The 15,847-nt window shown below is 49.2% G+C and overlaps 1 protein-coding gene across 1 annotated transcript in view; it reads right to left on the bottom strand.

The window, feature by feature from the left end:
• exd1 (exonuclease 3'-5' domain containing 1) overlaps window positions 1-15,847 on the bottom strand; it is a 93,533-nt gene that overhangs the window by 26,892 nt on the left and 50,794 nt on the right. Inside the window, 1 exon segment of the mRNA XM_068039701.1 lies at window positions 11,157-11,237. Within this exon segment, the coding sequence (XP_067895802.1) occupies window positions 11,157-11,237 (81 nt within the window).

Here is a 15,847-nt window from a genome sequence, read left to right on the forward strand (position 1 = left end):
CACCACTCCCTTAGCCACGTGTTTACTTCCCTAATATTCTTATCCCCAAGCCAATTTGCACCTGGCACAGGCAGTAATCCGGAGATTATGACCCTCGAGGACCTGGTCCTTAATTTCGTTCCTAGTGCTTTATAATCCCCAAACAGGTCCTCCATCCTCGCCTTGCCTATGTTGCTAGTCCCAACGTGGACCACAACAACTGGATCCTCCCCCTCCCGCTCCAATATCCTTTCAAGCCGGTCAGAGATGTCCTGCACCCTGGCACCGGGCAGGCAACACACCATGCGGGACTCCCGATCCAGCTTGCAAAGGATACTATCTATCCCCCTAATTATAGAATCCCCTATAACTACCACTTGTCTTTTTGCTCCCCCCTCTTGAATGGCCTTCTGCACCATGGTGCCATGGTCAGTTGGCTCATCCTCCCCGCAGCCCTTTTCCTCATCCACACAGGTAGCAAGTATCTCATACCTGTTGGATAAGGTCAAAGGTTGAGGCTCCTCCACTCCTGAACTCATGATCCCCCTACCTGCCTCACTTGCAATCACACCCTGTTGACCCTGATCACTAACTGAATTTGAATTACTTAATCTACCAGGTGTGACTGCCTCTTGAAACAAAACATCCAGGTAACTCTCCCCCTCCCAGATGTGCCGCAGTGTTTGAAGCTCAGATTCCAGATCATCAACTCTGAGCCGGAGTTCTTCCAGCAACCAACACTTGCTGCAGATGTTGTCCCTGCCGTTTACAATGGGGTCTGCCAGCTCCCACATCATACAGCTACAGCACATCACCTGCCCAGCCATCTCTACTTAGTTAATTACTTTATATAAATTTATGAGTTAAATACTTTCTGATACTTCTCTGCTCTGGTCTTTTTCAAATAACCAATTAATAGATAAATCAAAAAAAGAAAGTAAATTTTTAACCAATCACACCATACAGAAGAAATAAAAAAGCTTACCTTATCAACACACCAGAGTCCTTTTTTTTGGTTAGAGGAGGAGGGCGGGTGGGAGACACTACATTTGTAGTGTCTCGGGTTCAGCCACTGCCCAAATATATAGGTTTTTACTTACCCAGCAGTCCCCTGGTCCGCCAAAACAAAAGGTAATTTCCTTTAAGCTGAAACTGACCTTCCCAGCTGATAACTCGCTCGCACTATCTCTGCTTCCGAAAAAGCTGCTTGCTTATAATTTCTTCTTCAGTTCTGACGAAAGGTAATTAATCACCCGGTAAGGTTAACATGTCTTTGTTCTTTAAAGGTGCTGACTGATCTGCAGTGCATTTTCAGCATTTTATTTCATGGTGTTAGGTTAGTGTGATGCCCCACACAACACAGCGGAATACCAAAAGGGCTACTAATCATGAGACATTGGATTGGCAAAACTGGGATCGGGTTTCCCCAGATGAATCAAGTTTGGTGCAATACTTTTGGTTTGCAAATATTTCAGTGACTGGAATTATAAACTGCCTAATGGTTGAAATTCAATGTTGCAACACAAAGAACATGACGCATGTTCAGCAATAAATATTTACAAGGTAAAATAAAAAGTAGAAGTAAAAATTCTATGATGGTCTGGACTGAGGTGTTTTTGTAAATAAAATGTCATCACAGAAACAGAACAGAACAGCCTGACTGAATTTATTAATGTTGCAATGAGTTGCAATAAGGAAGAGTGATGTGTCCGAAAGGACACATTCAGATGCACTGATGCACCCACAGTGCAGGCTGAGTACACCAATGGCTTCTCAAAATGGTTTCCAACTGTTAGCACTGAATAAAAGTTAGCTTCAAGCTTGTTTGGCAGACCAATGTTTATCTCTACTCCAAGTCAATGGCTGGTGCTGCACACCCTCGACTGGAATTTCCTGTAATACCACGACAGCACATATCCATCTGGTAAAAACAGTTCCTCCTAAAAATTATATCTGCTTCTTTCACCCCTTCCACAATCGAAGATGGTTACTGAGAAGGAAATAATTACAACCACCAAGAATGCTACAAAGAGCGCTCCTCCAGACATTTCTAAAGGAGAAAGACAGATTGATGGCACTGTAGCTCATAAATTCCATCAGCTTTTTTATTATATGCCAGACTGAAGAATGGAATCTGGGCCCATCTGCAACAAGTAGGGTGCAGTGAGGTTGCCCTTTACCCAAGCAGTGATTTTTAATAGCTGTAATACAGTTTACTGGTTTGTGAAAAAACCTGAAGTAATTCACAGACTGACAATTGTTGTCCCTTGAATAACTGGTAGGTCCAGTTTTTGAACTCCAATCCTCCTTTCCCAGCCCGTATTTGCTAAAACTAGTTTTACTAACAGTATGCAGGTGTGTACAGTAGCACAGTGCAGAAAATCTTTTCCCAATAACTGTAAGGTGCTTGGTGAGCAGTGCTCAAACCAAAGACCCGTGACAGACCAGTGCCACATTCCTTTTGTTGATGAACAGTGTGTGTTTAGAAACGTAGAACGACGACAGCAAAAGAGGCCATTCAGCCTGTCGTGTCCATGTCAGCTGTCTGCTAGCACTCTGCTATTCCCACTCCCTAGCCCTTTCCTGTAGCCCTGCAATTTTTTCCTCTTCAGCTGCTTACCCAATTCCCTTTCGAAAGTCACTTTTACCTTTAACTGGTTGCAGTGCCACCAGCTCCCAGAAACAAGCTCTAGAGTTTAAGTCCTAGGAAATTGCCAGACAATCATTGCAAACTGTCAAATGCTCACTCTGGGCATTTCACAGCCTATTTAAAGTCACAGTACTTTTGATTGTAAAAGCTTTTCTAATGTCTGATGATTTTTCTTCTTGGATTGATATTTAGTTATTGCACACCATTGTAATTAATCTTACACATGGTACATTTGATGGCAGCATAGCTGCTGTTTTAGTGTAACCTCCAATATGTTCTGTCAGAGGGGAGAAAATATAAACACAGCAGCAGGATTCCAGTAATGGAGAGTGGGTAATGGAAAGGTCACCTGTGATCACCATCAATCCAGATGGAATAAAGTCGGCTGCGAAGTTGGAAAGGTACCCAGACTATATCAAACTGTCCAATTCCATACTGCCTAGTTTGTGGCCCTCCATTCGCCACAAAATCTCTGCAGTTGTTGACCCGCTCAACCACTCCTCATTTCCACCTTTGATGCTCTCATCACCAGCAAAACCATTAATGTCTCTCATATTGGTCATTCCTGCAGCTGCGGCTCTGATCTTCACTCTCTTAAGTCCAATCCTGACTATATCTGTCACACAATCAGCAGAGTCACTGATCACCAGATCAGGTATGGCTACCATCAAACCTTGCCAGGCATCCTGTGATAAAACTCCAGCAGTTCCCTGAACAGCAAAGATAACCCCAGGCCCTCTACCACCAGCTGCCTCCTCAAATCCTTTTCCCTGCCATCTGCATCCTCATCTTCAACAGAGTACAAGCAGTTTGGACTTTCCATCACTAAGCTGGAGACCATTTGTTCAACTGTCTCTATTGCTCTCCAACTCATCACTCCCCCTAGTCCTGTCCTCACCCAAGCCTTGAATCCTAATCTCAGTTTCACCCCCATCTTCCAACCTGCCTTTTCTAAACTCACCCTAATATTGAGATCTATTTCCTGCTCCCTCAATTAAACAACTAACCAGAGGAGGCGGCTCTACAAACATCCCCATCCTCAATGGTGGGGGAAGCTCAGCACGTCAGTGTAAAAGACAAGGCTGAAGCATTTACAACCATCTTCAGTCAGTAGTGCCAGGTGGATGATCAGTCTCAGCCTCCTCCTGAGGTCTTCAGCATCTCAGGTGCCAGCCTTCAGCCAATTCGATTCACTCCACATGATAGCAAGAAACGTCTGAAGGAAGTGAGTACAGCAAAGGCCATGAGCCCTGACAATGTTCCGGCTATAGTACTGAAGACTAATGCTCCAGAACTAGCCACCCACTAGCCAAGCTGTTCCAATAGAGCCACAACACTGGTATCTACCCGACAAAGTGGAAATTTGTCCTGGAACGCCCTGTCCTCACAAAGCAGGACAAATCCAATCCAGTCAATTTACCATCCCATCAGCAAAGTGATTGAAGTTGTCGCTGACAGCGCTGTCAAGCAGCACTTACTCAACATGTAACCTGCTCACTGATGCTCAGTTTGGTTTCCGCCAGGCCCAGTCAGCTCTTGACCTCATTACAGCTTTGGTTCAAACATGGACAAGAGCTGAGTTCATGAAATCAGGGGAGAGTGACTGCCCTTGACATCAAGGGAGCATTTGACAGAGCATGGCATCAAGGAGCCCTGGTAAAATTAATGGGAATTGGGGTGGGGGGGGGTGAAATCTCCACTGGTTGGAGTCATACCTAGCACAAAGGAAGATGGTTATGGTTGTTGGAGGCCAATCATCTCAGCTGACGACACCACGGCAGGAGTTCCTCAGGGTAGTGTCCCAGGCTCAACTATCTACAACTGCTTCATCAATGACCTTTCCTTCATCATAAGGTCAGAAGTGGGGATGTTTGCTGATAATTGCAGTTATAAGTACCATTCGCAACTCCTCAGATACTGAAACAGTCTGTGTTCACATAGCAAAACCGGGACAACATTCAGGTTTGGGTAAGTGGCAAGAAACATTCATGCCACACAAAAGTGCCAGGCATTGACCATCTCCAACAAGAGAGAACATTTAACTGCATTACCATTGCTGAATCTCCCACCGTTAACATCCTGGGTGTTACCATTAACCAGAAACTTAACTGGACCAGCCATATAAATACTGTGGCTACAACAGCAGGTCGGAGGCTGGGAATACTGTGGCAAATAACTCACCTCCTGACTCCCCAAAGCCTGTCCATCCTTTACAAGGCACAAGTCAGAAGTGTGATGGAATATTCCCCACTTGTTTGGATGAGAGCAGCGCCATCAACACTCAAAACGCTCGACATCATCCAGGACAAAGCAGCCTGCTTGATTTGCACCTTAAAAATCCACTCCCTCCACCACCGCAGCAGTTTGTACCAGATGTGAGATGCACTGCAGGAACTCACCAAGCCTCCTTCAACAGCAACCTCCAAACCAGTGACCTCTACCATCTGGAAGGACATGGACAGTAGACACATGGGAACAGCACCACCTGCAAGTTCCCCTCCAAGCCACAAACTATTCTAACTTGAAACTGTATCATCGTTCCTCGTCGCTGGGTCAAAATACTGGAATTCGCTCCCTAACAGCACTGTGGGCGTACCCACACCAGATGGACTGTAGCAGTTCAAGAAGACTGCTCATCACCAACTTCTCAAGGGCAACTAGAGATGGACAACAAATGCTGGTCTTGCCAGCGATGCTCACATCTCATGAAAGGAAAAAAAACAAACATTCTCACTGAACTGATTACTCAATATCCTGTCCTGGTCACCATTTTAGCTTATATTATAAGTGATACCCACTCCTCAGGCACTGTCACCTCAACTGTTTGAAATCTCTCATCCCCATCCAAAAAAAAGCACCCTTGATCTCTCCGTCCTTTCCGTCGTCCCCTCTCAAAGTTCTTTTTGTGTTTTGAAATCATGGGCCCCTCCCAGATCCATGGCTCCCTCTCCCTCAACTTGAATCCTGGGAGAATAGGACTGAAATTCACTCCCTTTATAGCAGGGTTGTCCAACATACGGCCCCAGGCCAGGATCCAGCCCGCCAAAAGTTTCTATCCAGCATATGGATGTATTTCAGAGATGAGAAATTTTCCATTGTCTTTTTCTTTCAGACCGGCTTTATAAAAAATCGCGGTCAGTTTCACAGCTGACAGGTGCTGGGGCGGGAACAGGAGTTTCCCAACTTCAGACAGATACGGGGTTTTCCAGTGGATTCTGACTTTTTAAAAAATAAAATAAGGCTGCCGGAAAACCCCAAGATGGCCACTGCAATTTGCATCTGAAACACCTTTGCACATTAGAAGGCCCCAACTGGAGCCAGAAGTCTAACAAGAAGCCCAGCCAGAACAATGTTTTTGCTAACTGAGTAGATTACCTAGATCATCCTTGTTGCAGGACATTCAAAGCCGTCTCGAAGAATTCATAAGTGGAGACGTCCCTCCAGTAGGTAAACACTGACACCACCACCTAAGCGCGCATTTGGGTTTTAGACTTTGGACCTCATTAGAAACAAATGGGATTGAGAGAACCATGTGACTGTCTGTGCATCTCTGGAAAAACTGGGAGTTTTGCTACACTCACGTGAGACGAGCAGTAACTCAGATTGTGCAGCAGGAAAAGGTTGCGTGCAGAAAATATCAAGTTTGAAAACCGTCTGCAACTGTGGACCCTCCATGCCTACAGACTGTTACAGCCAGAGGACAGGGAAAGAGCGCCACCTACCAGTCTGCCTTCAAGAAAACCCTGAGCAAAGCAGGCCTGCCACAAAGTGCACTTTCACCAACCATTGACTTCAAGAATACAACTTCAGATGGAACAGCACCGAATCATCCAACCCCACCAACGGTGTATTTAACTTTTATTTATTCTGGACTTGAATCCAACCACTTTCCACTTTGTAATCTGTTTGTGTGTGACATTTGTGTGTGAACGTGTGCGTGAATGTGTAGTCTTTTTTTAGTTTTTTTTAAAATTGGGGTTAGAGTAAGTGCAATAAGCTTACCTCTTTCTTGTTTAAACTCAAGAAAATCTGTCCAATTGTTTCTTTGCAATCATAGTAAAGGAAAAAAGTAAAACACTCAGGTAGTAAGCACAATGACGGTTTAAAAGGAATAAACCCTGTCAAATGAGGAAGGGCAAAAGGGGCAACTGTGACTCCCTCTTCACTTGGCTGTAACAGTTCCCAGATCCCCATGTTCCTGCACACTCATTAGAACTCTGTCATAAGTATATATTGCCTCTCCCTATTCTTTTTGCCAAAAGGTATCACCTCACACTTGTCAGTATTAAATCCCATCTTCCACCTCTCTGCCTATTCTGCTAGCCTATCTATGGCCTATTGCAGGCGGTTCATATCATCCTCATTGGTTGCCACACCTCCAAGTTTGGTGTCATCGGCAAATTTTGAGATTGTATTCCAAGATCGAAGTCATTTATGGAGAGCAAAAAAAGCATTGGTCCCAGTTCTGACCACTGTCTATCATCCTCCTGTCTGAAAAGCAAACATTTACTACGACTCGCTGTTTTCTGTCCTTAAGCCAATTTTTTATCCCGTTGTACACTGACCCTCCTATTCCATGAGGCTCAATTTAGTCAACCAACCTTTTATGTGGTACCATATCAAATGCTTTCTTAAAATACATATAAACATACACCACATTCCCATCATCAACCTTCTTCATTACTTCATCACTTCATCAAAAATCTCAATCAGATTAGCCAAGCATGACCTGCCTTTTACAAATCTATGCTGGCTATCTTTAATTAACTCGAAACTCTCCTAGTGTCCATTTTCCCTGATTATACTTTCTCAAACCATACCCACCATTGATGTTAAACTAACTGGCCTAAAGTTGTCAGGACTCTCCTTACACTCTTTCTTGAATAAGGGTGTCATATTTGCCACTCTCCAATCCTCTGACACCTCCCCTGTATCCAGGGAAGACTGGAAGATTGTAGCAAGCCCTTGTGCTTTTTCCATTCCCACTTCCTTTAGCAATCTGGGATACAATCAGTAAAGTGATGGAAGGTATCATCAACAGTGCCATCAAGCGGCACTTGCTTAGCAATAACCTGCTCAGTGATGCTCAGTTTGGGTTCCGCCAGGGCCACTCAGCTCCTGACCTCATTACAGCCTTGGTTCAAACATGGTCAAAAGAGCTGAACTCAAGAGGTGAGGTGAGAGTGACTGCCCTTGACATCAAGGCAGCATTTGACTGAGTATGGTATCAAGGTCAACTGAGGTCAATGGGAATCAGGGGGAAAACCCTCCGCTGCTGGAGTCATACCTAGCACAAAGGAAGATGGTTGTGGTTGTTGGAGGTCAATCATCTGAGCTCCAGGACATCACTGCAGGAGTTCCTCAGGGTAGTGTCCTGGGCCCAACCATCTTCAGCTGCTTCATCAATGATCTTCCTTCAATCATAAGATTGAAAGTGGGGATGTTCGCTGATGATTGCACAATGTTCAGCACCATTCGTGACTCCTCAGATACTGAAGCAGTCCGTGTAGAAATACAGCAAGACCTGGACAATATCCAGGCTGAGCTGATAAGTGGCAAGTAACATTCGCGCCACACAAGTGCCAGGCAATGACCATCTCCAACAAGAGAGAATCTAACCATCTCCCCTTGACATTCAACAGCATTACCATCGCTGAATCCCCCACTATCAACATCCTAGGGCTTACCATTGACCAGAAACTGAACTGGAGTAGCCATATAAATACCGTGGCTACAAGAGCATGTCAGAGGCCAGGAATCCTGAGGCGAGTAACTCACCTCCTGACTCCCCAAATGCTGTCCACCATCAACAAGGCACAAGTCAGGAGTGTGATGGAATACTCTCCACTTGCCTGGATGGGTGCAGCTCCAACAACACTCAAGGAGCTCGACACCATCCAGGACAAAGCAGCCCGCTTGATTGGCACCCCATCTACAAACATTCACTCCCTCCACCACCGACGCACAGTGGCAGCAGCGTGTACCATCTACAAGATGCACTGCAGCAATGCAGCAAGGCTCCTTAGACAGCACCTTCCAAACCCACGACCTCTACCAACTGGAAGGACAAGGGCAGCAAATACATGGGAACACCACCACCTGCAAGTTCTCCTCCAAGTCACACACCATCCTGACGTGGAACTATATCGCCGTTCCTTCACTGTCGCTGGGTCAAAATCCTGGAACTCCCTTCCTAACAGCACTGTGGGTCAACCTACCCCAAATGGACTGCAGCGGTTCAAGAAGGCAGCTCACCACCACCTTCTCAAAGGCAATTAGGGATGGACAATAAATGCTGGCATAGCCAGTGACGCCCACATCCCATGAATGAATTTAAAAAAAACCATCCGGACCAGGTGACTTATCTACCCGAAACATAGCCAGTCTTTTTAGTACCTCCAGCTCTCAATTTTTATCCTATCCATTGCCTCTCCTCTCTCCACTTCTACTGATATTTTGTCAGATTTCATTTCCTGAGAGAACAATGAATACTTTGTATCAGTAAGTATATTAGCCTTGCCCTGCGCCTCTAAGCATATATTACCCTCTTTGTCCCGAATAGGCTGCACTCCACCTCTTACTACTTGCTTACTATGGACATGCCAGTAGAAGATCTTTGGGTTCCCTTTTATGTTGACTGCAATTATTTTCATATTCTCTCTGTCAGTCTTATTGTCCACTTCACCTCCCCTCTCAACCTATTTGGCCTGGTTCTCACTCGAGTTCACCTGACATTCATTGTACACCCTCTTTCTTTTGTTTCATCATAATCCCTATCTCCCTTGTCGTCCAAGAAACCCTGCTCTGTTCTGTTATCTTTCGCCCTTGTTAGAATGTTCCTAGCCTGGACTTGAAGCATCTCTTTCTTAAAGATCACCCATTGTTCCGATACAACTCTTCCTGTCAGTCTTTGATTCCATTCTACCCTGTCTAGATCCTTTCTCAGTGTTAAAATTAGCGCTCTTCCAATCTAGACATTCTACCTTATTTCGTTCCTTGCTTTTCTGCATTATTAGTTTAAACCTTATGATATGATGATCACTCTTACCCAAGTGCTCCCCAACAGACACTTGGTCCACCTCATTTCCCAGCAATGCCTCTTTTCTAGATGGCCTGAAAATACACTCATCAAGGAAGTTGTCCTGAATACATTTCAGAAATTACTCCCCCTCCTTACCCCTTACTCTAAAATTATAGGGATTGTGTGGGGAAAATGACATTGAGGCTGAAGATCAGCCATGATGATGTAGCTGAATGGTGGAGCAGGCTCAAGGGACCAAATGGTCTACTTCTGCTCCTATTTCCCCTGTTCCTAGCCCATTGATATTTGGGTAATTAAAGTCCCCTAATATCACCACTCTATAGTTCTTGCACATCAGATTTCCCTGTACATCTGCTCCTCTATCTCTCTCCCACTATTTGGAGGCCTATAGAATATTCCTAGTAATGTGATCATACCCTTTTTGCTCCTCAACTCTAACCAAATGGATTCTGTCCTTGCCCCTTCAAGAACACCCTTCCTTTGAAACATTGCAATGTCTTCCCCAATCAGTACTGCCACCCCACCTCCTTTTTCTCCTTCTCTATCTTCTCAACACATTATATCCTTGTACATTAAGCACCTAGTCTTCATTTTTAAGCCACATTTCTGTTATTGCCACAACATATTCCCATACTGCTATTTGTGCTTGTAACTGACCAACCTTATTCAGCACACCTTGTGCGTTTACACACATGCATTGTAATCCTGTCTTTGCATTCCTCGTAGTACTTCTCAATGCACTCCCATCTAATACAGAACTACTCCCTTCTCTAATACTGTCTAACATTCTCAAATTATGCACCTTATTCCTCTTTTCTACTTCTATATCCTACTGCCCACCCACCTGCCAATTTAGTTTAAACCGGCCCCAGTCACACTAGTGAACCACCCCAGAAGGACATTTGGTCTCAGTTCTGTTGAGGTGCAATTTGTCTCTTTTGAATAGGTGCTTCCTGCACCAGAACTAGTCCCAATGCCCCAAGAATCTGAAACTTTCCCTCCTGCAACATGTTTTAAGCCAGTATTGATTCTCCCTATCTTTCTATTTCTACTCTCACTAAAGCATGGCACTGGGAGTAATCCAGAGATTAATACCTTCTCAAAGGATTGAGAATATTTGGAATTGTCTACTCTGGAGAGCTGTGGATGGCCAGTCATGGAGTATGTTCAAGACAGAGGTCAATAATTTTTTGGGTGCTATGGGAATTAAGGGATTAGGGATAGTGCGGGAAGGTGGAGTTAAGGTAGATCATCTTGATGAATGGAAGAGCAGGTTTGAAGGGCCAAAAAGTCTACTCCAGCTTCTATTTCTTATGAGCTTCGGCCCTTCCTCTAGCTTTCTCAATAATAAAAGAATAACCTAAGACCAAAATACAAACCCACAGTAATAGAGGATATCAGCAAGCAGAGAGAGCTATCTACACCAATGATTCAAGTCAAGAAGCCAGCTATAGTTCTAAACCCAATGACAAAGCTTACCCTCACCTGAGTATCAAAGACATTGGTGAGATCCACTTTGTACTGATGGTACAGGCAGTCAGAGACCAAGCGACAGTCATGGATTACCTGAATTAATTATAAAAAACAAAAAAGTTAAAGTTCACCCATAGTCCTGTGAAATGCAGAGTGAAACCAACCTGCTGATATAACTGTGTAGCCCCCTAGCACCAGTTCAAGGCTGAATTATTAAATAAGACTGCACTGACATTTGGTGGTCTCCAAGACAGAATTTGTTGCAGACTTGAAAAAAGTCAACATGGTCCTCCAACTTCAACAGTGATTATTAAGTAGCTTGACTCCCAGTTTAATTGGTGAAGGCAGTGTAGATCAACAACTTACAAATACATAACACTTTTTAATGTATAAAAATGTCTCAAGATGCTTCACTACTTTGGCTCAGCATCCGTTTGTGATCAAAAGCATGGTCAAAGTGGATTTTAAAACAAAGCGATTGATGACAACGCTACGTCATCAGGATGCGCCGTGGTGCGCACATGCACACACGGTCTCAGGCCCTCTGCGCATGCGCTGCGGTCCGGCTTGCCAGGACCAGTTTGTGCATGCGCAGATGACGTCATCACGCCAGGTTGGCCTCTGCGCATGCGCAAACTGGTCCTGGCAAGCCGGACCGCAGCGCATGCGCAGAGGGCCTGAGACCGTGTGCGCATGTACGTCAATCTTCCGAAAGCTTCGGCCCGAGTTTTTGAAAATGGAAGGAGGAGGAGAGGTTTCGTCGGGCATTTTATCTCAATTACTTAGTCATTTTGGACATTTGCTTCATTTTTATTAGACAGAGGAGATTGTTGCAAGGTAAGTTGCTCTGAAAATATTTACATTGTCTGGGGCACCGCATGTGCTCCAGTCCCTGTTGTTAAGTTGGTCTGAAAACATAAAGGGAGGGAAGGAGGGAAAGGGAGGGAGGGAGGGAGGGACGGGGGGGGGGGGGGAAGGGAGGGAGGGACGTGGGGGGGGGAAGGGAGGGAGGGACGGGGGGGGGGGGGAAGGGAGGGAGGGACGGGGGGGGGGGAAGGGAGGGAGGGACGGGGGGGGGGAAGGGAGGGAGGGACGGGGGGGGGGAAGGGAGGGAGGGACGGGGGGGGGGGGAGGAAGGGAGGGACGGGGGGGGGGGGAGGAAGGGAGGGACGGGGGGGGGGGGAGGAAGGGAGGGACGGGGGGGGGGGAGGAAGGGAGGGACGGGGGGGGGGGAGGAAGGGAGGGACGGGGGGGGGGGGAGGAAGGGAGGGACGGGGGGGGGGGGAGGAAGGGAGGGACGGGGGGGGGGGAGGAAGGGAGGGACGGGGGGGGGGGGAGGAAGGGAGGGACGGGGGGGGGGGGAGGAAGGGAGGGACGGGGGGGGGGGAGGAAGGGAGGGACGGGGGGGGGGGAGGAAGGGAGGGACGGGGGGGGGGGGAGGAAGGGAGGGACGGGGGGGGGGAGGAAGGGAGGGACGGGGGGGGGGGGAGGAAGGGAGGGACGGGGGGGGGGAGGAAGGGAGGGACGGGGGGGGGGAGGAAGGGAGGGACGGGGGGGGGGGAGGAAGGGAGGGACGGGGGGGGGGAGGAAGGGAGGGACTGGGGGGGGGAGGAAGGGAGGGACTGGGGGGGGGAGGAAGGGAGGGAGGGACGGGGGGGGAGGAAGGGAGGGAGGGACGGGGGGGGAAGGGAGGGAGGGACGGGGGGGGGAGGAAGGGAGGGAGGGACGGGGGGGGGGGAGGAAGGGAGGGACGGGGGGGGGGGAGGAAGGGAGGGACGGGGGGGGGGGAGGAAGGGAGGGACGGGGGGGGGGAGGAAGGGAGGGACGGGGGAGGAAGGGAGGGACGGGGGGGGGGGAGGAAGGGAGGGACGGGGGGGGGGGAGGAAGGGAGGGACGGGGGGGGGGGAGGAAGGGAGGGACGGGGGGGGGGGAGGAAGGGAGGGACGGTGGGGGGGGAGGAAGGGAGGGACGGGGGGGGGAGGAAGGGAGGGACGGGGGGGGGGAGGAAGGGAGGGACGGGGGGGGGGGAGGAAGGGAGGGACGGGGGGGGGGGAGGAAGGGAGGGACGGGGGGGGGGGAGGAAGGGAGGGACGGGGGGGGGAGGAAGGGAGGGACGGGGGGGGGAGGAAGGGAGGGACGGGGGGGGGAGGAAGGGAGGGACGGGGGGGGGGGAGGAAGGGAGGGACGGGGGGGGGGGGAGGAACGGGGGGGGGGAGGAAGGGAGGGACGGGGGGGGGAGGAAGGGAGGGACGGGAGGAAGGGAGGGACGGGGGGGGGGGGAGGAAGGGAGGGACGGGGGGGGAGGAAGGGAGGGACGGGGGGGGGAGGAAGGGAGGGACGGGGGGGGGGAGGAAGGGAGGGACGGGGGGGGGGGAGGAAGGGAGGGACGGGGGGGAGGAAGGGAGGGACGGGGGGGGGGGGAGGAAGGGAGGGACGGGGGGGGGGGGAGGAAGGGAGGGACGGGGGGGGGGGGAGGAAGGGAGGGACGGGGGGGGGGAGGAAGGGAGGGACGGGGGGGGGGGGGAGGAAGGGAGGGACGGGGGGGGGGGGGAGGAAGGGAGGGGGGGAAGAGGAAGGGAGGGAGGGAGGGAGGGGGGGGAGGAAGGGAGGGGGGAAGGGAGGTCAGGGGGGAGCAGCGGAGCGGAAGAGGAATGCCTTTTCCTGTGCATGCGCCATAAACACAAGGACTGGCTGATGAGATGGAGCCAATTAATTTGCCCAACAACTGCCCGGAAGCACCTTCGGATGGAGGTGGCCATGCACTGGACATCAGTCGCGTGCCACAATCCATGGATCCTGAGCGTTTCACCCCCGGCCTAATGATCTGATGGACCATACATACGCCTGCCTGTTCAAAGCTCCACTTCCCCCACCTGCGGTACCCTCTCCTTGCTGTTCAGTTACACAGTCACCTGTTCCTGCACCCATCCGAGCAGTGCACGTGGACACACAGCCACATGTTTCCCCATCCGCCCTTGAAACAACCATGCAGAGCCTTGAAACTCCGCAATTGCCAGCTGCTGCCTGTCAAGCAGAGAAGGCGTCCAAAGGGGTCAAGCACTTGGGGAACATTCAGCAAGAAGAGACTGAGCACTAAAAGAAACAAGCATGCCGTGTCCAGTGGTAGCACAAATGTGAATACTCTTGCTGAGTACACAACTGGTGAGGTGGGAGTGCAGCCACACCATTCTCCATCCTCAGTGTTGCTTTAAGGCAAAGGTAGATAAGAGTGAAAGAAATGGAAGATGATGCTGATAGTAGTAGGCAGGATTAAATAGGACTGGATGGGAAGACGCAAGAGTAGCATAACCACTAGCAGGGAACAGCTGGGCTAAATGGCCTGCTTTATGTTCTAGTCCAAAAGAAATGTGCTTCTTTTTCCAGCACCCTCACATCATTCATGTTTTCCGAGAGCAGCATTGAACCATCACGAGATAGGGGCAGTTACATCATCCTGACTCCTACAGCTGAGGTGGGTACTAAGTGATTCATTGGCCTATACTGCAGAGCATAAAGCATGCACAACAGTAATTTCATTGGAGGGAGGGAAGCTCTGACACTGATGTTCTTTCATTATTTCCTTTCATGCAAAACGTGCCCTTGAGAAAACAATCCTTGACACTTAAGGACGGCATTCCAGCAAAGGAGGCAGTGCAGGAGATGACGCAAGGATGTGATGATTCCTGCATCTGAGGTGGGTAATAAGTGCTTCATTGGCGACGTTATCAATTGGTGCCTTCACTGCAGAACTTAAAAAGGTGTGCGCAACAGTAATTTCAGTGGATGGAGGGAGGCAAGCTCTGACTCTGATTTGCTTTTCTTCTTTTCATGTAAAACATGCCGTCGAGAAAACAATCCTCGAGACTTACGGTCAGCATTCAAGCAACGAAGGCAACTGGATCATGCTGCGGAGCTCGTCACGATGTGGAAAGGAACATTGCATTTATGGATGAATTGGGAATGCACATTGGGATGCGCTTGGGGAACATTCACCAAGAATAGACTGAGCTCAAACTCTTGTGACTTTGCCTTCTTCACATGGACAATACAGTAGTGGAATAGAGAGCCAAGCTTTTATTCACCACAAGGCTTTCCAGGAACAATCTCTTTAGCAGTGCATAGCAGAGACTCGGCCTGTCTGTCTCACGGGAATGCTGGACACAACACTCATGTATCCATGCACAGCAGTTCCTCGGATAATTAATGAACTTAATAAAACTTTTCAATAATTAAACCCAGAATTGTTGAGGTTTTGTTTTGCATGCTATTTCCCCGATTTTGCAACTGCACTTCAGATATTCAACTATGGTGGAGGGGTCGAGGGGGGGTGGGTGAAGAGGGGGATAGAGGGGTGGGTGAAGAGGGGGATAGAGGGGTGGGTGAAGAGGGGGATAGAGGGGTGGGTGAAGAGGGGGATAGAGGGGTGGGTGAAGAGGGGGATAGAGGGGTGGGTGAAGAGGGGGATAGAGGGGTGGGTGAAGAGGGGGATAGAGGGGTGGGTGAAGAGGGGGATAGAGGGGTGGGTGAAGAGGGGGAGAGCGGGACGAGCGGGGAGGGGTGGGGAGAGCGGGGAGGGGTGGGGAGAGCGGGGAGGGGTGGGGAGAGCGGGGAGGGGTGGGGAGAGCGGGGAGGGGTGGGGAGAGCGAGCAAGCATGCAAAATGCAGGGACCAGACAGTTGCAATGCCTGAAGCACTGTGGAGAA

This window comes from Heterodontus francisci, chromosome 9 (genome assembly GCF_036365525.1).
Source record: "Heterodontus francisci isolate sHetFra1 chromosome 9, sHetFra1.hap1, whole genome shotgun sequence".
Classification (NCBI taxonomy): Eukaryota; Metazoa; Chordata; class Chondrichthyes; order Heterodontiformes; family Heterodontidae; genus Heterodontus; species Heterodontus francisci.